The 23,153-nt window shown below is 33.0% G+C and overlaps 3 protein-coding genes and 1 long non-coding RNA gene across 12 annotated transcripts; 1 reads left to right on the top strand and 3 right to left on the bottom strand.

Moving 5' to 3' along the window:
* Nucleotides 1-2,966: 2,966 nt before the first annotated feature.
* LOC107926890 (peter Pan-like protein) lies at nucleotides 2,967-5,327 on the top strand. The gene is made up of 7 exons (XM_016857832.2): nucleotides 2,967-3,082; nucleotides 3,270-3,479; nucleotides 3,583-3,813; nucleotides 4,044-4,136; nucleotides 4,256-4,443; nucleotides 4,550-4,743; nucleotides 4,945-5,327. Exons 1-7 carry the CDS (start codon nucleotides 3,065-3,067, stop codon nucleotides 5,067-5,069), a joined length of 1,059 nt encoding a protein of 352 aa, XP_016713321.1. The 5' UTR covers nucleotides 2,967-3,064; the 3' UTR covers nucleotides 5,070-5,327.
* A 388-nt stretch (nucleotides 5,328-5,715) lies between these two features.
* LOC107926888 (E3 ubiquitin-protein ligase RFI2) lies at nucleotides 5,716-11,403 on the bottom strand. Of its 9 annotated transcripts, none has more exons than XM_016857829.2 (7): nucleotides 11,021-11,392; nucleotides 10,487-10,659; nucleotides 9,801-9,862; nucleotides 7,041-7,066; nucleotides 6,717-6,938; nucleotides 6,557-6,641; nucleotides 5,716-6,252 (listed from the first exon to the last, which is right to left on the bottom strand). In XM_016857829.2, the coding sequence occupies exons 1-7, from the start codon at nucleotides 11,214-11,216 to the stop codon at nucleotides 5,823-5,825; spliced, it is 1,194 nt and encodes a 397-aa protein (XP_016713318.2). In that variant the 5' UTR covers nucleotides 11,217-11,392; the 3' UTR covers nucleotides 5,716-5,822. The 9 variants fall into 9 exon arrangements, with proteins under 9 accessions (XP_016713318.2, XP_040930498.1, XP_040930497.1 ...); XM_041074564.1 differs by having other exon boundaries at nucleotides 6,557-6,635; XM_041074563.1 differs by having other exon boundaries at nucleotides 9,801-9,859; nucleotides 11,021-11,391.
* A 1,767-nt stretch (nucleotides 11,404-13,170) lies between these two features.
* On the bottom strand, nucleotides 13,171-13,978 carry LOC121204554 (uncharacterized). Its single transcript, XR_005899601.1, has 2 exons — nucleotides 13,861-13,978; nucleotides 13,171-13,508 (listed from the first exon to the last, which is right to left on the bottom strand). It is a non-coding gene; the product is annotated as an uncharacterized lncRNA (long non-coding RNA).
* Nucleotides 13,979-20,351: 6,373 nt separating this feature from the next.
* Nucleotides 20,352-22,862, bottom strand: LOC107926865 (uncharacterized). The gene is made up of 6 exons (XM_016857803.2): nucleotides 22,377-22,862; nucleotides 22,024-22,093; nucleotides 21,820-21,913; nucleotides 21,499-21,661; nucleotides 21,238-21,318; nucleotides 20,352-20,644 (listed from the first exon to the last, which is right to left on the bottom strand). Exons 1-6 carry the CDS (start codon nucleotides 22,710-22,712, stop codon nucleotides 20,588-20,590), a joined length of 801 nt encoding a protein of 266 aa, XP_016713292.2. The 5' UTR covers nucleotides 22,713-22,862; the 3' UTR covers nucleotides 20,352-20,587.
* Nucleotides 22,863-23,153: the final 291 nt, after the last annotated feature.

Below are 23,153 nucleotides of genomic sequence, written 5' to 3'. Positions count from 1 at the left end.
ACAAAAGTTGTTTAATCAACAATAATGATTTATTTCCTTCCATTAAACTTCAAAAATAGCCAATATGCTCTAATTGAAAAACCCTTAACTTTCAATCATATTCTATTTAGCTAGCTTAAGCTACAACAGTCCTGAAAATATAAAAATCAACAAAAACGGGACAAAGAGTCACTTACATGCAAGGGTTTTATGTTGCTGAAATTTTCAAGCTTCCATGGATATTTTATTTTACTAGAAACAGTTGGGGAAGGAGAAAGTGAGAAAGATGATAGTTTTCTTTTTCTTTTTCCTTATTATTTTATCTTTTACCACAGCTAATACCAACCTAATATGTCAAATTTCATGATTGAAATCCATGTACATCCACTACCTTAATTAATGGTTTAATTACTCAATAAGGACCTCTACTTTAAATTTCTATTACTATTTAACACTTTTAGCAAATAGAACATAACTTTCACACTTTATACGATTTAGTCCTATTTCACAAATTGAGCATACAAACGGTAAAATTTCTTAACAAAATTTTTGTACCATAATTCTAACATACTATAAACCATAAAATAATATTAAAATAAATTTTATAACCTCGGATTTGTGGTTCCAAAACCACTATTCCGATTTTACAGAAAACGGGTCATTACAGATAGAGCAGATGTCAATTCCACCGCGGTATCTTTTCCTAACTTAGGATTGATGGGCCCTTGTCTTAGCATCTTACGATGATGTTGCCTACTCCTTTCCGAAGCCAGCAATAGATACGACTTGTCGTTAAGTCTGAACCAATCCATGTAATCCGGAGATGTCATCAACTCCGGTGTGAGAAATGGTTCACACGTTGGCAAATGATTGTACCTACACTACCACATCTCGATATACTTATTTTGGACTGTTCGTCAATGTTCCTCGAGTCTTTTCCGCAAGTTGATCTTGTACAAGTTATCGAGCTCCTAAGATAGCGAGGGAATATATTGTGTAGACACGAACTGCCGCGTCACTCAGTCGAATTCATGCATCTTGACCATTGCAAAAATGACCAATGACACTTTGACGTGCCAAATGTTACGATTGGCTAAAAATTTGGTTGAGACGCATTCTTGAATCCTTGGATTCGCATATGACATCTATACAAATTGCAACACGAATTTATAATTTCTTGCACGTGCCTAATATTTAATTTCAAGTACTAGAATACATATTATATAACTTTGAAATTCATAAACTAACTTCCTCTTTGGTTTCTTGATCTAAAGCTAGTCGGATATCCTCAAGCTCGATTGGTATACTGTTGTGTCTCGTGGGGTTGTTCCACCTATTCAAAAAATATATTATTTCAAAATTACAACAATGAAAAATAAAAACTGTAATGATATTGTCAAATGAATTTTACCATATGACGAGTGGGAATTCGTAAGGAAGTTGCAATCGGGGGCATAAAAATGGTAGTTGATACCATGCTTATGATTGAAGAAGGAGCATGCAATCATCAATTTTAGCTTTATTCAATATCCTCACTTGACACATTTCTCGGTACAATGTCGCCAACACCATTAATCCCCGACTAAGTCGTCCCAATTCTTTCAAGTCGACTAGGAGTAGTAGCCACCTTAAATGTACCTTATTGTGAGATTTATTTGGCATTAGCAGACCTCTGATCAACCTCAAGATAATGCACGTGCGAATTGTTCCTTTTCAACATCACTTGTAGAAGCCTCAATAGTTTGAAAGTTGTCATCCAACCATCTCATCTCGATTTAACTGCCCTTAAACCTGTTCGACACCTTCCCTAGTTGTTGCTCGCATGTTGCACTATATAAACATAAAAAATTAATAATCTAAACAACATAATAATTAACTATTAAAAATAAATAATTTAATAAATTTTCTTACCATTTGTAATTGGACACTAGAGATATGCTTGTCATCCAAACAATTAAGTTGATTTACCATTTAAAAATTATAACGAAAAGAAAAACTTCGAAAAGAATAAAATTTTAAAAAAGAATTAAAAAAAATAATTGATGACCAGAAATTCGAAATTAAAAATTGAAAATTGAAGATTTATAATAGAAAATTGGAAATTGAGGATTGAGAATTTAGGAAGGAAGAATGAGTATTGAATATTTGATTGAAAAGAATGAAGTTTGGAAGGGTTTATATAGGAATTTTTATGACTGTTGGAGCCCTAGTAACTGTTGGAAAGGTTATCGTAAGAATAGTTACCTTTGAAAGGAAAACGTGTCCTACAAGGTGCGTTTTCACTTATGTGTTAGTGAAAACGAGCCCTGTAGGACGTGTCTTCAGGAGAAAGACTAAAAACATCGTAGATCGATAAATATGTTTGAATTCAGTCTACTTTTCTAATATTTTTTTCATCATATTTACCTAAATTAACCTAAAAAAACATTGTTAAGGACTTGAATTTTATTGAAGAATTTTAATAGTGTAAATCCAAAAAGTAGAATGATTAAATTCTCGTGGTTAGAATATGCTCTAAATTCCTATACTCATTGTACATTTGGAATATAATCCCTTTATTTTTCAAATTTCATAATACAAGTCTAGTTATCAACACTATTCAGGTTCATTATAACGCTAATTTTTGTTACATGACTCCCGAGTTAGTATTCTTTTTATTTCAAAATTTCAAACCAGTGAATTTAATAAAAGAATCTTCAATGTATTGCCTATTGAATATAAAATTTGAAATATGAAAAATAGAAGGACTAAATTTTTAAAAATAAATAGAGAGACTAAATTCAAATGTAAAAATACAGAAATTAATGGTATATTTTAACCAATCCCTACAAAATAATAAGTAAGGGAGTAAATTCTATGTTAACCTAAAATTCAGAACCAAATTTTGGGGCTTAAAAAAGTAAATGGGCTGAAAGCTTTATAACTGGTTTAACCCAAACCAAGTTATTTGCCATATAAACTATAAAGAGCATAATTCCAATTTGGTGAGTGACAATTGCCCTTTTTTCCAAAAACCCAGCCTTAAACCCTTCTTCTCTTTCAATACTCCATTCGAACAGGTTGCGGCGTCTCCCTCCTCTGAGCCATGGCTCGTTTCCATAACGTAAGTAATAGCTCTGTTTCTTTAACTTTAGCATTGTGCGACTCTTTTCAAGTCCAAAATTAGTCTACTCAGCTTTTAATTTAGGCCTATTTTTGCACAGTTAGGGTTTTTTTGGGGGTTCTTTGTTTTTTTTTGTTGGTTTGGTTTAATCATGTTCTGGTATTTGAATTTAAAAAAAAAAAAACAGAGCAAGACGAAGGTCTTTGTTAAGCCAATTGTGAAAAAGCAGCAGCAACAGCAACAGCAACAGCAACAGCAACCGAATGTAGACCATATCACAGGGAATAAAATCCCAAAGAGTTTTGTGTTTTCGAGGGGGAAGCTTCCTGGTCCTCTTAGGCAACTTCAAATGGATTTGAGAAAATTGATGCTTCCTTATACTGCTCTCAAACTCAAGGTAGTTCCTTTCCCTCTTTTTTGTTTAAAAAAATGAAATTTTGTTGTTTTATAAGTTGTCCCTTTAATTAGATTTATTGTTTGTTGTTGTTTAATGGTTGCAGGAGAAGAAAAGGAACAATCTGAAAGACTTTTTGAACGTTGCAGGGCCAATGGGTGTAACCCATTTCCTCATTTTATCTAAAACCGAAACTTCGCCTGTCCTTAGGGTTGCAAAGACCCCTCAAGGCCCTACTCTTACATTTAAAATACATGAATATTCATTGGCTGTTGATATAGCCCAATCTCAATTGCGCCCTCGTTGCCCTCAGGATCTTTTCAAGAATCCTCCTTTGGTAATTTCTTCTACTCACACTGTCTCAGCAGTGGAACTTGTTAGGTTATTGTAATTCTTAGCTGCTTGTATAACTTAGAAATGGATGTCATTTTATGAGCCAAATACTGTTGTGTTTTTTTGTATTAAAACATAACTAAAGAGAGATAGAAACCTCATGCTTTCATTGAGTTTATGCCTTAACTTGTATGGAACCTTCATGGTAGTAATTCTGAATATATCTTTGGGCAGATTGTTCTGTCTGGTTTTGCGGCAGCAGATGAACAATTAAGGCTCACGACTATGATGTTCAAGAACATCTTTCCAGATATTGATATCAACACTGTGAGTTCACTTAGACAGTTAAATTATAGTATCCAAAGTGACCTCAATTATAGTATCCAAAGTGACCTCATTTCTTTTCTTCTTCCCTCTTTAACATTGTTTGGACATGAATGTTTCAGGTTAAACTTTCTTCTTGCCAGAGGATTGTGTTGCTTAACTACAATAAAGACACAAAGCTTATTGATTTTCGACATTATTCTATCAGACTACAGCCTGTTGGTATCTCGCGTAGAATTCGAAAATTCGTGCAGAACCATCAAGTGCCTGATCTTCGTAATCTTCAAGATGTGAGTGACTTCATCACTAAGTGAGTATTGTTATGAGCTATACGTATTTATAGTACTGTCCTTTTGAATGGTATACTCTTTGTGATTCGTTTAGTTCTCCTCACTCCTTTGATCTATTATATGAAGAGCGGGTTATGGATCAGAAAGCGAAGCTGATGAGGAAGCTGCAACAGTTACTCTGACTAGCGATCTTAGTCGAGTTAATCGTGCCTCTACAAAAAGCGCGGTTAAGCTTCAAGAAATTGGACCTAGAATGACTCTCCAACTCACCAAAATCGAGGGTGGACTATGTTCTGGTGAAGTTATGTTCAGTGAATATGGTATGTTCATCTATCCTTGTAAATTTTATCTTTTCCGAGAAAATCAGGGAAAACAAGAGAAGAATAAGAATTTATCTCGAAAAAGAAAGAAGTCTCTTAACCTTGATCGTTTACATGCTAGATTATTTTGCTTAGACCTTTTCTATAATGTGCCTTTATCCAACTAGCATATTTATACAACTATTTTGTTATTTATCAGAGGCAATGGTGGCAATAAGAAAAAGCCAGGCAATGAGGAGGGTAATGAAAAGGAAGATGGTGAGGATAGTGATGACGATGATGAAGCGGATAACGACGAAGATATGGAAGAAAGTGAAGAAGATTAGTGCTTTAGCAAAGTGGAAGGTGCAATACAACTTCCATTTTCTGATTAAATGACATGGCACTTAACATTAGCCATGTTCTTTACATGGGGAAGATGCTTATCTGGAGTGACGATCTGATAAGCTTTTGTGCCAGTTAGCCTCTTATTTTTGCCTTTTTATTTCCCAGCTTTGTCTGTTTCCTCCTGAATTTTGCCTTAAATTTGTTGTAGAAGATCCATAGATTTTGCTATAAGAAAGAAAAAGCCCCATTGGAGTCCATATTTTCAACTTTTTCTCTCAAAATTTTTGTACTAGTAAATCAATTCATGTTCCTTACGTGGTAATATTTTAATAGCATGAACATTGGCATGGTATCTCAGCATGTCAGAGGAACTCCATGCAAGCGGTAGAAGACCCATTGAGAGGTTAAAAATAGGGTAATACATATTAAGTTGATTCTGAACCTGTTCCATTGAGAAATTTAAGCAACATAGATAAGAGATAGATCACTACATCATTACGTAATGACCGGAGGCCTATGACATGGATGGTGCGGTGGAACCGGAAGGAGTTCCCTCAGGCCTATCCAATGATGCATTACTCGATTTCGAGGTCTGCTGACCCTCAAATCTACCATAATTTACAAAAAATAGGCAAAGTTTATCACTTCTTGAAGTTTCCTTTTTCATGCGAGTCATAAAGTCTGATTCAAATCGTTTGAAACAAACATGGACAAACAAATTGATAGGAATTTGCAACCAATATGTGACCGGTTCATCTATGGTCGGTCCCAGATCGGTTGCCAGAACCAGAGCCAGATGTAGGACGATATGCCCCCCAACCGGTGACTCTTGACACAGTTCGGAAATGAGACAAACGCTCTCTTTCCAAAGCAATATAATTATTTGGATAAGAGCTTTCTGCTTCCGGTAGGTTCTGTCCAGATGAACTTGATCGAGGGTAGACATAGAAGCCCCCAGTTTGATCAGGTTGTGGGACTGCTGGGGTCATTGGGGCCACACCTCTTATACCAGGAACTACCGGAGCAGGCACACCAGGTCGATTGAATCGCTGTTGATTGAAACGATGTTGCTGTCTATAATAGGCAAGAGATGGCCAGGTTCTATCATGGGTATGAGCACCGCTGCCTGGATGATGATGAAAAACTGAAGAGACAAACGAACTCCCGCCTCTTGAACTGGAGCTGTGAAAGAGTAAACAACCATTTAGTTTTCCAATGGTTAACAACGTTCGTGATAACAGCAAAATAAGGCAGGTTTTTCCACTCATGTTGGGTATTTTGAATAGAGGAATTCTTCTATGATTTTTAAAACATACTTGTCTAATATCAAGACATATAAAATGAACCATATGCTATCATACGTAGAATGGATAGCAAATGTATGTCATTATTTTCTCATAAATAGATGCGAATCACCCATGTTTCAATAATAACTGAAAATAACAAGTATATAACCAAACTCATTTTAGCAGGCATGGCACCTTACCCATGCTCAAAGGGAAAAGGATGTCCAAACAATCTGGGTACAGTTGATGCATCAGGTTCACCATTAGAGGATCTCAGAGCTGCAGCTGGAACAGAAGCTGGATCAGTACTGCCAATATGACTATTGGATATAGAGAAATTTGGAGAATGGCGGCCCCAACTATGGTATTGGATACTAATGGTGGGCAAAGCATGGGGGATCAAAATCTCATTGTGTCCAGAGAGGATGTTCCAATGGCGATTAACGTTGGGATCATCAACACTATCACTATTTCTTAGAGTAGTGGATGGAAGTGGTCCAACATATGCAACATATGAATGAGCCACAGATGAAGCAGCAGCGTGTTCAGCAAATATAGCATGGTGTCCATGTATTTCGTGATCTACATGGAGAAGGATTTCATTTTTGAGTCGCATAGTTGCTGCCTCATTGAGTCACCAGAGAATAGGGAGGAAGAAAGCAACAGTAATCATAAAAAACTTACATGTAGTCGAAGGAGATTCAACTTCCCTGAAATATATATAAAGAATCATGTCAGATAGCAGCAAAGGTTTTATGAAAGGAACCGCCTGGCATTTTCAGAAAACAGACAACAAGATTCTTATACAATTGCTTTTCCTTATTGTTTTACAGTATTGTCAAGGCGAACAGGAGAAAATGAGAGATTGGCATTAATAGAAAACACCTGCAGTAGCTGAATCAAAATGGTAGTCCAAAAGATACATCAAAACTGAAAAGAAAGTTCGAAACCTGCAGAACATTCAGAGCTACTTATTATTCTTCTATTATAATTTTAAAACCTTGTATTTGGCAACCAATGTTTGTTAACCCTACTATTTCTTTAAATGACTTAATCTATCCAAGGAAAATTTATCCAAATAAGATTCTCAAAGTAAGGTAGATGTAAATCCCTTAAATTAAAAATCAAGGATTTTAAAAATGTAACAATTTCCAAAGAATGGGTAGCAATAAAACCAATAATCTATTTTCTTTAACTTAAACCAGCTCAAGGTAAGATGGAATCACTTCAACCTGGTTAGTCTAGTTCCTCAAATTAATTAGAGAGAAATCTTTGACTAGAAACTCTACTCTCAGAGTGAGGAGGCCAATGTTATTTTGGGGGTAAAAAGCTCGAAAGTTAAAGAAATAAATGCCCATACCAACATCAGAAAAAAAATTCCAAATATGCAGCTAAATTGTTGGGGGTAAAAAGCTCGAAAGTTAAAGAAATAAATGCCCATACCAACATCAGAAAAAAAAATTCCAAATATGCAGCTAAATTGTTGTGAGCAATTATGTTAATATATTCGTCCAGCACTGAACAAACAATTTGTTATGCGCCTTGGCGTAGGATCTAGTCACAGGTCTAGACGAGAAAGAATTCTTGCTTCGACTTATGGTTACTCAAAAGGCAGATTCGTCCTTGACTGAACTCCCTCTCAAAATAACGTTTCTTTTGATAGAATAATTGCTTTCCTCTTTATTTCATATTGACAGCCTTTTATAGACTGTTAATGACAAAGGAAAGAGTCCTAATTGACATAAAATAGAATTCCTAACTTAGAGTTTATGAAGGAAATAAAAACCTAATATAATAGATAAGTAAAACTAAAACTCTTAGTAAAACCTGATATATAATAAATGAATAAAACTAAAAACTCCTATTGCAATTAAAGTGTCCATATCATTACTCCCCTTCTCGGAATTGAGCTTGTCCTCAAGCTCAAATTCAAAATAAACTTCAGAACTTATCCAAAATCATCCATCTCATCATCATCTTGCTTGCCTTCAACATCTGGTACTTCTATCCAAAATAACTTTTTACATTTGTGTCCCATGGAATAAGACTCGTCACAATTATAACACAGTCCTTTAGCCCTTCTTTCCGCCATTTCTATCCGTGTCAATCTCTTAATAAATGGTGCAGAAGAACCTATTTTGCCGTTGTTCCCTGTTGGTTCTATTGTTTGTCCTCCTCCCTTGGCAAAGCTCTTAGTTGTTGGAATAATGGAATTGCTGCCAATGTTTTGGGAAGCTGACCAGTTTAGATTGGTTTGAGATAACATCTTGGAAGGGACTTTTTGTTTCCGTTCCAAAGCTCGAGCCATATTCATTGCAACTCCAAGGTTTCCCGGTTGTTGCATCTCGATATCAATTCTAAGTTCCTCTACTAATCCGGCAGTAAAAAGTTTTACTTGTTGTCGAGGTTTAAGATCAGTAGTCCTAGCCAGTAGTGATTGAAATTAACGTTGATATTCTTCTACCGTCCAGTTTGTCTCAAGTTTGCAAATTCCCCCAAGGGGTTATTACTCATAGGTGGCCCAAACCTGACATGACAACACTCTCTAAAGCGCTCCCAATCTAGATTTGCCTCCTCTTCCTCGATTTGATCAAACCACAATTGTACTTCTCCTAAGAGATGGAATGAAGCTAAGCCGACTTTGTCTTCTTCGTTGGTCCGCTGATTACCAAAAAAATTTTCGCATCTTTTTAACCATCCTAAAGGATCACCAACACCATCATAAGTGGGAAATTCCATCTTGGAGTATCTTGGCACCATGCCCCCACCGTGTTGTGAATCTGAATTTCTTTTCTTGCCTCCACTGCTGCCTTGTTCTTCATTATTTTTTTTCTAAATTCTCTTTCGTTGTCTTTTGGACCGAAAGAGATAAAATCGCCATCTGCTCCTCTAATGCTTGTTGCCTTGTAGCCATTTGTTCCATAAATGCCTCCAGCTTGGCTGTCAAAGTTTTTTCGTCACCCATGATAGCTAACTCTGATACCAAGTTGTTATGCGCCGTGGCGTAGGATCTAGTCACAGGTCTAGACGAGAAAGAATTCTTGCTTCGACCTATGGTTACTCAAAAGGCAGATTCGTCATTGACTGAACCCCCTCTCAAAATAATGTTTCTTTTGATAGAATAATTGCTTTCCTCTTTATTTCATATTGACAGCCTTTTATAGACTGTTAATGACAAAGGAAAGAGTCCTAATTGACATAAAATAGAATTCCTAACTTAAGAGTTTATGAAGGAAATAAAAACCTAATATAATAGATAAGTAAAACTAAAACTCTTAGTAAAACCTGATATATAATAAATAAATAAAACTAAAAACTCCTATTGCAATTAAAGTGTCCATATCACAATTCAAGAGAAAATGATTTAAAACGGTCCCGCAATTGTAGTACAAGAAAAAATGGTCAAAATGAAACCAACACCTCAAAAAGAGAGATAACGCTTACTCAGATGATGAACCGATTCTTGTGAATTCGCCATATGGACACCACTGAGCTCTAAATTGCTGCTATAAAAAAAAGGTACTAAGACAGTGTGATCACAAAGCTCAAATGAAGAACACATTGTAAGCAAGAATTAACCAACACTTTCAATAATAGCTAACAAAAAGTGGATTCAAAGAAGAAAAACATATGGCACCTATACAACAAGTTCTGTAACAGAAAACAATAGAAAGAAGATAAATGAATCACGGTTTTTAAACTTTTCTTTCTGTGAACACTGAAGCTTATATTTATGCATGTTAGTGCGTAGACATGAAGGCCCTGATTGGTATGAAAGATGGAAATGAGATAGGATGGAAAATTTGTTAAGCTAATGGTTAAGCTACAAAGTAGGAAACTAATTATGAATTTTAACCTTCAGATAAATAAATTTTCCATCCATACTCCTTTCCGTCCTTTGTACGGAGCCAAGCCAAAGAGTAGCATAAAGATAACACATATCACATGACAAGTCATAATTTATATCGAACTGAGAGACTAGAATTTGAGGCATGCCATTAGATGCATGTCAAGAGTTTGAAAACATAACATCACATCAAGTTAAGAAACAAGCTAATTGCAGAAGCTGATTGATGTATGCTTAATAAACAACAATACCAACAAATAGAAAACATAGGAATTTGCTTTACCATTTCAGAATAAACTGGCTCATAATAATCATCATCAAGATTCCAGTCCTCCATGGTTAGCTCAGGAAGCGATCGGTTGGATCCATTCGCATACAACCACTGACCTTTTTCTACCTTTCGGCAATTCGGGCATTGCATCGCCCCCTTCATATTAAAGGCCGAACCAATGCAATCTGCAAATATGGGTCCAGTAGCAGGAAATAACCCAAACCAACAATGACAAGAACACATAAAATCATGGTTCAAGCAGAAACAGTAAATGCATGAAGTTTGCTTCATCTGTTTAAGGCACTTTCCTTAAAGCTACACATCTTTTTGAATGGCAACCAATTATATCAAACTGACAAAGATTATTCAACTAGACTTCTATCATCATAATTTCATTGATAAAAAGCCAGAAATAATTCGCATAAATGATTTTTTTACCAAAAAAAAAAACGGATGAGATGTTAATAAGCAGCGACAGAACTTACAAAATCATTTTACCCCAATTTTAAAAAAAAACAGCATAATTAAGAAAAAAATTAAAATTACCTAGATGGAATTGATGACCACATAGAAGCTTAGCCCTGGATCTACCTCCAGTATCGGAGACCAAATCAAGGCAAATCGAGCAAGAGACATCAGAAGAAGATGGGGGAACAGCACCAACATCCCCATCAGGACCGTCCATCAATTGATGATGATCATCATGATCAAGATCAAGTAGAGAGGCTTTGGAGCGCACCATACCCTTTCTTTGAACAATCAAAAAAGCATACAAAAAAGAAAGAAAGAAAACCCAAACTTGAATTTGTAGTGAATGGGGAGGTTTGTGAATCTGCTGTGTGTTTTGGTTTGGATGTGAAGAAATCTATCCGATGTTTCGGTGTCCCACCTGTCAGATTACTTGGATGGGACTTTCAACAGTTTTATACGCTCTGTTGTCTTTTACTGGATTTTTTTGTTTTATATAAAGTTTACTCTCTTTTTTCTTTTTTTTTTAAATTACATTAACGTTGGTATTTTTATTAAATAAAAAAATCAGCAATTTTTGCCTTTAATCTCTATTACTATTAAATGCTTCCTTGAGTTGTATAATGAGTTAGCATACAGCAAAAAATAATAATAATAATAACAATTTTATTATTATGTTTATAATAATTTTATTTTTTAATAAAATAAATAATTTAAACTTCAAATTTAAAAGAAATTTCAAAATAGATAAATTATTAAATTGGGAGATTTAATATTCTTTAAATCCTAATTTCAACCTTGATGTTGATTTCATATTTTTTTCTTTCAATTTATAATTTGGATGTCACATGATTTAATATCACTAAAAATGTATTACTACGTAAAAAAAACCATATAGTATTATTTTTCTCATGAAAAGATGAAATATTTTTACATTTATGTTAGATTTTTTTATACCCTATAATAATCAAGTTTTTAGTAAAATCAATTTTTTATATTTTATTTTAATTCACTATAAAAAAAATTCACTTATAAAAAAAATCAATCATTGGTATAAAATACATTATTTACTAAATTATTTATTTATAATAACATATTATCTAAGTAAAATTCTTACTATTTTATATAAGCAAGCCTGTTAATTATAATTTATTACATAAAAATAATCTTAATTAAAATATTTAAATTTTACGTGAAAAAGTTTATTAATCATATTTTATCATATGAAATAATTTTCAATGGTTAAAATTAAAGATATCAATTCAATAAGCTACTAAGTTTGCTAATTTAATATTCTATTATGAATCTAATGGTAAATTAATTATTAATTTAATTTGATAACTCAAATTGATTAATTGAACTTTTTAAATTTATAAACTTTATAATTAATCAATGTAAAATAAAATTTATATAAAAGTAATAATACAGCGGTATGTTAATTTAATTCACACTTTTTATTAAACGTAATTCTCTTTTTCTTTTCCTCTTTTTTTTTTTTATGCAGATTCACATTCACCGTATAAATCCTATGGTTGATTTATAAACCACTTCTTTATAACAGAAGAAGAGGGTTATTGATGATTTGGAGATTGAAAATAGATAGAGATAAATGGATAATGAAAATGTTGATGGGCTGGCTAGAACTTTTAAGGCCCGTAAGTTCTTTAATTAGTCCTTGGACGATCCTTGATGCCGCAAAATCCATCTACCCTTGATGAAGCTTCCAGACTGCCACGCTTCCACTTGCTCTCGGGATCCTATTAAGAATACTCCAATTTGACTTTAATAAAATTTCATGTCGATTTCATAATTATGAAGTTGAGTTAAATTCGAGTTTAATACAACTTGTTAATTTTATTCAACTTTTATTTTTAATATTTTTATATTATTAAATTATATTATTATGATGTGTCCCCTTTAGGCTTGATTATAGGTTGGTCGGGTTGACTTTAGGTCGGGCCAATTTAAAATTTTAAGTTTATTTTTTAGGCTTAAACTCGACCCGACTTGAAAAAGAGAATAAAATTTTATCTAAACCCGACTATGATAAAAAAATGTTAAATTTGAAGTCGGTCCGACTGTATTAAATTTTTTTATATAAAATAAACTAAAATATATATAATACATCAAATTTACTAAAAAATATTTTTTTTTGAACAAATTAAAAATATATTAAGAAAATCTTTATACTTAAATAATACTAAAATAGTTAAAACTTAACAAGCAAATGCCTCTAAAATATTAGCAAAATTAATAATAAAATAAAAATTATACGATATCCAAATAAAAAATAAAGTAGTAATATTGTACAAGCCCGATTCTGCCCGAGCCTCAAAAGCCCTACCAATTAACCCAACAATTAAATAAAAAGCTCAAATAAACTAAACCAACAGACCCAAAACCTAATATACCCAATTCAAGCCCAAACCCAATAGTTTAACCTAACCCTAGCCCAGACAAAATCAAAAAAAGAAAAAACCTTAGGCCCCCTAGGTTCAGCCGCCGTACCAGCATGCCCACACGCCTCCTCCTAGCCTGCTGCCACCACCTGCTCTCGTTCCATCACCTGCAAACAGAGAAAAAGAGACACGCAAGACAGAGCAGAAACAGTAGAATGCAAATAGTAATAAAGAACTTTTGTAAGAGGCTATAAAGCCAAAAAAGAAACAAATGTATTCGGGTTTTTTTTGGATACAAAAAAGGAGAAGAATGTAAATGCAAAAGGTTTTCAAACACATCTGAATAAAGAAAAACAGCAAGTATTGAAGAAAAAAATATTCAAACGCGTTAAGATTTTATTTCTTTTTCCTTTTTATTTTCATTTTTTTATATACATATAAACATATTCTCTTTTTTTCTTTCAAAAACAGTATATATATATTTAGATATAAATATAGCAAAAAAAAAGAAAAAAATACCTTTTGAAATTCCGCGGTGGCCGGCGACGGCGACCGGCGGCAACCTGGCGGCAGTCTGGCGACCCCACTTGGCCGAATTCTGGGTTAACCCAGAGAGGGGGGAGAGCACTCAAACCCTTTTTTTTTAGAACACTTGAAAAATGAATTTTTTAGAAAAAAAATTTGATTTTATAAGCCCCATGAAACGGCGCCGTTTTGGATTTAACCCCCCAGTGCCAAAACAACGCCATTTTATCCCTTTGCCCATGCACCGACCCGATTCGACCTGACCCGTCAGCAGGATCTGCGTGTTTTTAGAAAAGGGGGAATTTGCGCGCGTGGTCCTTCCTCCTTTTTATTATTTTGTAATCAAGTTTTTTTATTTATTATTATTATTATTATTATTATTATTATTATTATATATATGTACACATCCTTTTACTACCTTTTTTTTATATACATATATTATAAATATTATTACTATTATTATACTTATATTTATTCCCTCTATTATGTATTACCAATATATTATTACTACTATTGTTACTGTTATTATTATTATCACTCGTTATTATTCTCATCACTATTATTATTTATACTTTATTATTGTTACTTATTATTTTACTATTGTTATTTAATATATCATCATTATCATCATTTTTATTTTACTATTGTAACTTAATATATTAGTATTGTTATTTTTATCCTCATTGTTGTCATTATTATCATTGCTATTATTACTATTATATTACTATTATATTTTTTGCCTATTACTCTTTAAATATACTAAATTATTTCTACTCCTCACTCAAACTATATATTCTTTATCTATACATATTTATATTTATACGTTTTATATATCGTTCCGCACTTTAAAATATTTATCACGTTTATTATTATCATTACTATTGCTATCAATCTTTTTAATAACTTTACATAATATTTATTTACAACTAGTTTTCTTTATTTTTACTTCTATTTTTTATTTTTATTACGTTTTTTTATTTTTTTTTCCAATACTATTAGCTTATTTACCATTTCTCTTTTCTTTTAGCTTATCCGTTTATTTGATTTTGCTTTCATCATTATCATTCATGTTTGCGTTTATATTCATTCTGTTACGCTCGTTAATACCGAGATTTGTATTCATGAATTCTTTATTACAAACTTATGTTGTATTAACCTCGTCCCTAAGAAAATAACTTTTTCATAAAAAGCGATACTCCGTATTTGGAATTTTGAGAAAATTGTGCCCTAACTTATTGGGTTTCGATCTTTCTCATTTAACCTAAATAACGGGATATTCTTTTAAATCAAAATACGAGTTTTGAAAATAAATGCTTACTCGCGAAGATACAAGGTGTTGTGTCCTAACTTACTGAATATGACATCTTGTTACCTCGAGATAAGAGCTTTTGCAAATAAAGCCAATATTCGGTATTAAGAAATTCGAGAAAACGTGCCCTAACTTATTGGGTTTCGACTTTTCTCATTTACCCTAAATAACTGAACATTCTTTTTAAAAAAAAAGGTTAAAATACAAGCAAGCTCATTCTCAAAGTTCGAGATGCCGTGTCCTAACTTACTTGCATGACATTTTATTACTTCGAGATGAGAAGGGTCCTTAACATCCGTTTTAATTTATTCGATCATTTTTAAATCAACATTAATATAAAGAGGGATCGTATTTTAAATTCTTTCAAGTTTTCAAATCTTCGACACTAAGACACTAATTAATCAACTAGGTACCAATTTTGGGCGTATCGAGGGTGCTAATCCTTCCTCGTGCGTAACTGACACCCGAACCTGTTTTCTTGATTTGCGTGGACCAAAATCGTTGTTTAAATAAATCAAACCATTTATTAAAAATAACCACTTTTATGAGGTGACCCGATCACACCTCATCAAAAAAGATTGGTGGCGACTCCTCTATTCGTTTTCATTTTTCAAAATCTAAGTCGATTCCCGTTTTTAAAAAAAATGGTTTCGACAAATATAATAACAAAATGAGAGCAACAGAACATCAAAATAACAATAAGCAGCAACAAAACAACAGTGAAAAATTTAGGTAAATTCGAGCTGAGCTGGGCCAAAAATCTTACCTAATGCTTGATCTTTTTAAAAAGTGGGTGTTATTTTTTTTTGAAACCCATTTTTGAGCTTTTACTTTTAATCAAATCTTTTCACCTTTTAAGTAGATCTTTAGATCTAAATAAATGATCTAACCTATTATCTAGTCTAATCTTTTTCGTTTGTTGGTAGATAAGCGAAAGAAGGCCCCAACTAGTTGCTAAGCGGACTAGAAATAGATGTTGTCCCTTGGATTAGAATGTTTCGCTCTTACGGACTTCACTTTCTTCATTGTAATATACCATTTTGTTTGTGTGATTTGATCTAGCGGATGAAAAAAAAAAGGAAAACTCTTAGTTGCTATTATAGGTAGTTTAGTCACCTTTTGCGTCGGATAAAAAAGAATTAATTTCTCTTTTAACAGCTTGAATTTAAATTAAATAAATTTTAAAATATTTTTATTTAAATTTAATTATATAAAATATCTAAATTAATATAAATATATTTTTTAAAATATCTAAGCTTTTTAGTTAGCAACATTAAGTTTAAGTCCGCGTTTATTTTTTTTTGTAAAAAAAAATTAATATGTAGGTTTTCTTATAACTTTGTCCAAAAATATTTAATTAGTACATGAATTTATCCGGTCATCCAAGTTAGTATCCTCCACACCAAAAGTATAGGTATGGGTAAAGGGGGATCCGTTCCAGAAGTAGAAAGGCTTGGTAAAGCCGTAAAGGCCCAAATATTTGAACGTTTTGAATGCAGTTAGTTAGCCCTTTGCTCTTACGTCTTTCCTCTTCCTACATCACACAAATTTCCTTCCACCTTAACTTTCAATCACCACTGTAGAAACAATGCACTTCACCTTATTTTTTCTAAAAAAATATTCTTATATATATATATATATGAATAAGTTTAGATTTTGTTACGGTATTTTATATTTTTTTTGTGTATATCTAAATTTGAAAAAGTTTATTTAGACTTTTAATCTTTATACTTTTCGTATATTTAATTTTTTTTTAAATTTTTATCCAAGGAATTCAATCTCACTATTTATTTAATTTTACTATTGAAGGACATTCGTTAAATTGAATTATTTAACAATTTTCAAATAAAAATTGCTCAAATAGTTAATTTAAAACTACATGAAAGTGTTACCGGCTGTAGATCAAAGCCCATGACAAATACACACAAAGCGTCCCATGGAGATCAATTGATTAAATAAGCTCATTTAACTCACTCAAACTAGCCCGGTTTGTGGAACACATGAAGAAGCCCATCTACTTGAAGTCTTGGTGACCCAATGAAATACTCCAATAAAACTAGAGTTATCAAGGTAAATATTATAAATATTAAGGGATAAGATTGTATAGAGTTTAAATCCCTTAGGACTCTCATCTCTTATATAGGCACTAATCTCAGTCATTAATGTAATTTTATTTGTACCGTTAGGTCTGGGGGAGCTTAACTATAAATAGAGGTATTCCCTTGTTGGATCTGATGTCCTAAGTGTTGTATATTCGTCTGTACACTTGTAATTTTTTTCAAACAGATTGGTTAATAAAATTATTCATGAATTACATTAATACCCTTTCTATATTGTCCTTGCGTGATTTTTGCATGTAAAGCAAAACAGAAGCAAATATTAGCTCACTGGTTGTCTAATGTTTAACTAATACTAAGCAATATTATGTGGTCGGATCGTAATACAAAAGACAACTTATTTTAGTAGACGAACTTAAACATGTCCTTAATCTAAACAGAAATGGGCAAACCGATTGAAAGACTAATATGCCATCTATCAAGTCCAATTAGGGATATGCTTTGTATTTGACATCAGAGTGAATGACTCACAGAAAATAGAGATATACATATGACTAACTGACTAATAGTACATTGGATAAGACCTAAAGGACAAGACTCAAGAATAATATATCCTGAATCCATTTATGTATTTATTCACTTGTGACATTCATAATTTGACATACTTTAATCCTAAATAGATGATGGAATATGTATACGTGACTCGTATACTTTGATGTAAGTAAAAGTCTGAGTTTGAATGGATAATAAACCGAAAGCTATATAACTTTTGTAGTATGTAACATCATTCACAATAATGGAATTTATAGCCCAAGATATAGGCAAACGATATTCTCTTAAATGCATTACATGATAAATGAAAAGTAAACGTGGCCACAGATCGTTCGTCTTTATGATGAGTGGCTTAATTACTATTTGATTTTCAAGAAGAAAAATGTAATGGTTACCATGAGATAAAATAAGATCATATTGGGAGAGTGAATTTATCCCAAAGAGATTAAGGATATCATAAGAAGGTAACACACATATGACAATGTCATTAGACAAGCATTGATCGAGTAGCTTTCATAATGGTATATCATTAGGGATAACTCAGTTACGATACCATAGTTGAATGACTTTATGATTAAATATATGGAAGAGGCCCTTAGTTCCAATATGAACACATTGTAAGTGCTTGTCAATACTGCTTTAGGTAAGCTAACGAAAAATAATGATGTTTTCGAAGTTGGGGTGATAGCTATGAAGGAAGAAAACGGAGCCACGGTGACAAATTTGAACATGAAAATTGAAAAGAACTAGGGAGAGCCCACTATTTGATGAGTTGTTGTGGGTAAATGGGTGTTGGGTGTGACACCAAGCCATAAAATTGATGTCCCCAAATCGAAAAAGTTTAAGGGGTAAGGTTCACGAGGGAAGTGGACAACTTATTGTGGGAAATGGAACAATATTTTCGTGTTGTGGGCATCAAGGATGATGATGTTAAGGTAAATACTACTTTTATGTATTTTAACGATGTTGGTCTATTGTGGAGGCATAGGTCCAAAGATGAAAAGTGAGGTTGGACCGAAATTGGGACTTAGGTGGAGTTCCAGAAAGAGTTCAAGGAGCAACTTTACCTACAATATGTCGAGAAAAAGGCAGACTAAGTTGCGATAGTTTTCGTATCAAGATACAATTAGGAAGTATCTGAAGGAATTCAGTGCATTGATACTCCAAATCATTGATCTGAGTGAAAATGAGGAATTTTTTTTCTTCTTCTTCTTCTTTATGAATGGGTTAAAGTAGTAGGTTAAATAGGAATTGGAATGTTAAGGGTCCAAAAACTGTCCAAAGCCATGATTGTGACAGAGTCCTTAATCGAGTTTATTCTGAGGAAAGTCAAGTTCAAGTATTTCAAGCCCAATGAGAAGAGAACTAGTAGGGGAGAAAAAAACAAAATGATATTAACAATAACAATAGTGGTAATGGAAAACCACAACAGGAAGTGGAATCCCAACAACAAACTGAATTGGCCAGTGAAATGCTTCTTTCGTGAGGTTCTACATATGGTAAGGGATTGTCTGAAACAATTTACTTTTTTTTTTTGCCATCGAAGGGGACGATGAGCCAGAAAAAGCATCAATGAATCTTGGCTCAATCTTGAGTTCTATAGAAGCCAAAAAGATTAGAGAGAATGGAAAAAAAACTAAAGGGTGCTTCTTATGTTGTGGTTCGCATAGGATGGGAGACTATCTAGAACGATCTAAGGAATCCACGGTCAATAAAGAAGATGAAGTGGATCCAAGATTGAGGCTTTAAAGCTTGAGTAAATGATACTCAATTCTATGAAAACAATGAGGGACTGCAAGAAAAAATAGTTGATGTATATGGACATCAACATTGTAGGTCAAAGAAAGAGTATTCTTGTTAATACAGGGGTATCAGAAAGAGCTGTAGTTAAAATTGGTCTCTCAGTTAGCAAATTGACCAAGAAGATCAAGATGGTTAATTCCAAATATGTCCCAATTGTGGGAGTAACACAATGAGTTGAGATACAAATCGGTCAGTGGAAAAATAAGAAAGACTTCGAGGTAATTCACTTAAATTTTCTTGACAACACTACAGGAGAACAGACTTTTAGCGGCATTTTTTTTGCCTTTAGCAGCGTTTTCACAAGCGTCGCAAAAAACGCCGCTATAGCCGACGCTGCAAATTTTTGTGGCGTTTATTTTAAAAAAAACCGCTAAAGATCATAACTTTTAGCGGCGCTTTTTTCGCAAACGCCGTTAAAGACCATGACCTTTAGCGGCGCTTTTTTGGCAAACGCCGCTAAAGACCATGACCTTTAGTGGCGCTTTTCTCGCAAACGCAGCTAAAGACCATGACTTTTAGTGGCACTTTTTTCACAAACGCCGCTATAAAACAGACCTTTAGCGACGCTTTTCACATAAATGCCGCTAAAAAATATAACCTTTAAAAAATATATTTTAATTAAATAATATTTATTTTTTATGATTAATATTATATTATGTTTTATTTTTGAAATTTGAACTTTAAACTATATACTTTTAAGGATAAATAAAAAAATATTAATTAAATTAAATTTTATATTAAAATTTTAACTTTAAAACTAAATATAAAAATTAATGAATTTAAATATTATGTTTAAATAAATGGGCATTCTACCTCACAGCTCATCTAATCTATATTAACTCGGCCAATTATAAAAGAAGCTACGAAACTCGTAATAATTAACCATCATGGTTAAAGAAGCTAGTACACAAACCCTGTTTCCATAACACAAAATTCAAGTTCTGACTAAGATGAATGACCAAGGAATGCAACATTAAATAACGTTCCACTTGAAGAAGTGCTAAGCCTTGGCTTTTCCAGCTTGAAGGGATTGAATCCTCTGCCACACCTTCAATATCTAAAGGATGCAAAACCAAATGATCAGATTTATTGTCACTTTGGCAGATAAATCTAGTTACAATCTATTATCCACACCGAGGTGCCTGGATTCTAGACTCTAAAGTTTGATATTAAGAGGACATAAACATTTCCCGGTGGTTTTACAATATAATTCAACACAATTTGATTTCATATCTAGAGCACATTAATAGAAACTCATACTGATGGTTGTTATTCCAGTTTAAGAGATACAAACTTCCATAAAACCCAAAAATCATATGGATTCATGTAAAAAGCATATGATAAACGCTAATAGTATTAGTTAAAATATTGCATGATGTCCGCTAATGAAAAAAAGGATATCCTTAACATCATTTTAAAGATCAGCCAGCATGCAATAGAGCACATAATTAAAAAAATTTAACTAGAGGGGCAAATTTAAAGGTAAGCATGGACTTGACTCTTCAAAAATGAAACCAAATTTGGTGTCTTCAAATTAAGAACTAAACATCGCATTCACGGTTTTGCAGTCTAACAAACATAGACAAAGACAACAAAATTAAAAAATTAACAAGCTGAAGTAAGTACTTAATTATCAACTAGTAATCTTACTTTAGCAATTTCAGCTTGTGTAAGAGCACCTTTTATGTCCTGTTTGTTTGCTAGTATCAACAAGGATGCTCTTGATAACCTCTGTAACACAAAGAAAGCATAAGCCACAGTTTACATTGCACGGCATTAGCTTGCAAGGTTTCGTTTTCTAATATTTATTGCAGCAACCTCAAACTGTTATAGTAAGATGGATAGCTTCACCGTAATGAATATAAGAAGTGCATTTGATGGGGAAAAAAACAAGTCAAATTAACATCTTACCTCTTCCTTTAGAAGAGTATCCAGTTCCATTTTGCAATCATCTAATCTTCTAAGATCTGAGCTATCAACAACCCAAACCAAACCATCTGTTTGCTCAAAATAGTTCCTCCAATATGATCTTATAGTTCTTTGACCACCTACATCCCATATATTCAGAGTATATCTGCCGAAACCCAAAATCAAATCTAATTCAACATTACAAATCATAAATATAATGAAGAAAACTACAAAAAGAAACAACCCAAAAATTTTTATTTTCAAACACTTGGTGAGCTCAGGTAGTTAATGATTAGAAATTGTTAAAAAATGCAAAAGTTTTACTTCTGGTATGTGATGGTTTTGATGTTGAAGCCAAGAGTAGGACTAATTACACTTGTATCCTCTCCGTTAATCTTCAAAACAATCGTGGTCTTCCCTGAATTATCAAGCCCAATGTGCCAACAATTCGGTATAATTATGAATACAAATTATCGAATGAACAAAAAGAAGAAAAAAATTGAAGGGAGAGAAAAATGTGAAACTTACACCATAAGGATTCGCATTTCCTTTTCTTTTCTCTTGATTTTCTGAATGATACTAAGAAGTCCCATTTCTTCTGCTTACAGCAAAGATAGAAAGAAACTAAGAAAATTTTCATAATGTGATAAGCAACAATTCTATGACTGTGCATGGAAAGAAGAACTCATAGCCGAAGAATTTGTGGAAAAATTGCTTGAAACCCAGTTCATGATTTTAATTAAAAACAAATAATCCATTAAAGAAAACAGTAATATCAAAGAAACCCCCATCAAGGTTCCTTATCAATCATACATATAAATTACAAAAAAAAAGAAATTAAATAAATACAATATATATAACTTTTTTCATGAAGGATGAACCTTGTTAGGTGAAAGTCCATTAAAACCTGCAGATTTCATAGCAGCTTCAACATACAATTTAGACGCAATGTTTGCACCTTTTTCCATCAAATCCCCGATTTTTTTAACTTTCTCAGCAGTATCATCAACACCACTGAGTTCAGCTTTTGCCTCGCGTTCCATTTCTTCCTCGAATCGCCTGAACTCATCCACGGCAGTTTCTATGACTGAGTCAAAATAATCCTCTGCTTGTTGCATGGTTATTTCAGCTCCTTTCACTTGTTTTTCTTCCTCTAGCTCCAAAGCTGCCCATGCTTTGTAAGATTCGGTCTCGAAAAGCTTCATTAGGTCTTCCATGCGGATGGATTGAAATTCTTGTTGCCTTGTAAAGCTTGATCTAAGAGGAAAGTGAATTGAGAGAGGAGAGCTTCTATGGCTGTTTGATGAATTCAAATATAGATCTACCTGGGAAAATTGGAAAGTAGCAAAAGCGGTAGAGAGAAACACCTAAATGGTTTTGAGGATACTGATTTTAGGGGGGAAATTAGAGGTTTCGGGGGGAAATTTGGGGATAAAAGGGCGCCACTTTTTTTATTGCATTTTTGTGGCGTGTTTATAAAAAAACGCCGCTATTGCATATTTTTTGCAGCATTTTTCATAAAAACGCCATTAATCTCTATTTTATATTTTATTTTCATTTTTGTATTTCATTTTTATTTGTTATCAATGTTGTTATTTATTTATCAATTTTTTAAAATCTAATATTTAAATATATCAAATGGTTTAGATTAAATATTT

This window comes from Gossypium hirsutum, chromosome A08 (assembly GCF_007990345.1).
Source record: "Gossypium hirsutum isolate 1008001.06 chromosome A08, Gossypium_hirsutum_v2.1, whole genome shotgun sequence".
NCBI classification, from domain to species: Eukaryota; Viridiplantae; Streptophyta; class Magnoliopsida; order Malvales; family Malvaceae; genus Gossypium; species Gossypium hirsutum.
This window is presented reverse-complemented; position numbering and strand designations above follow the sequence as displayed.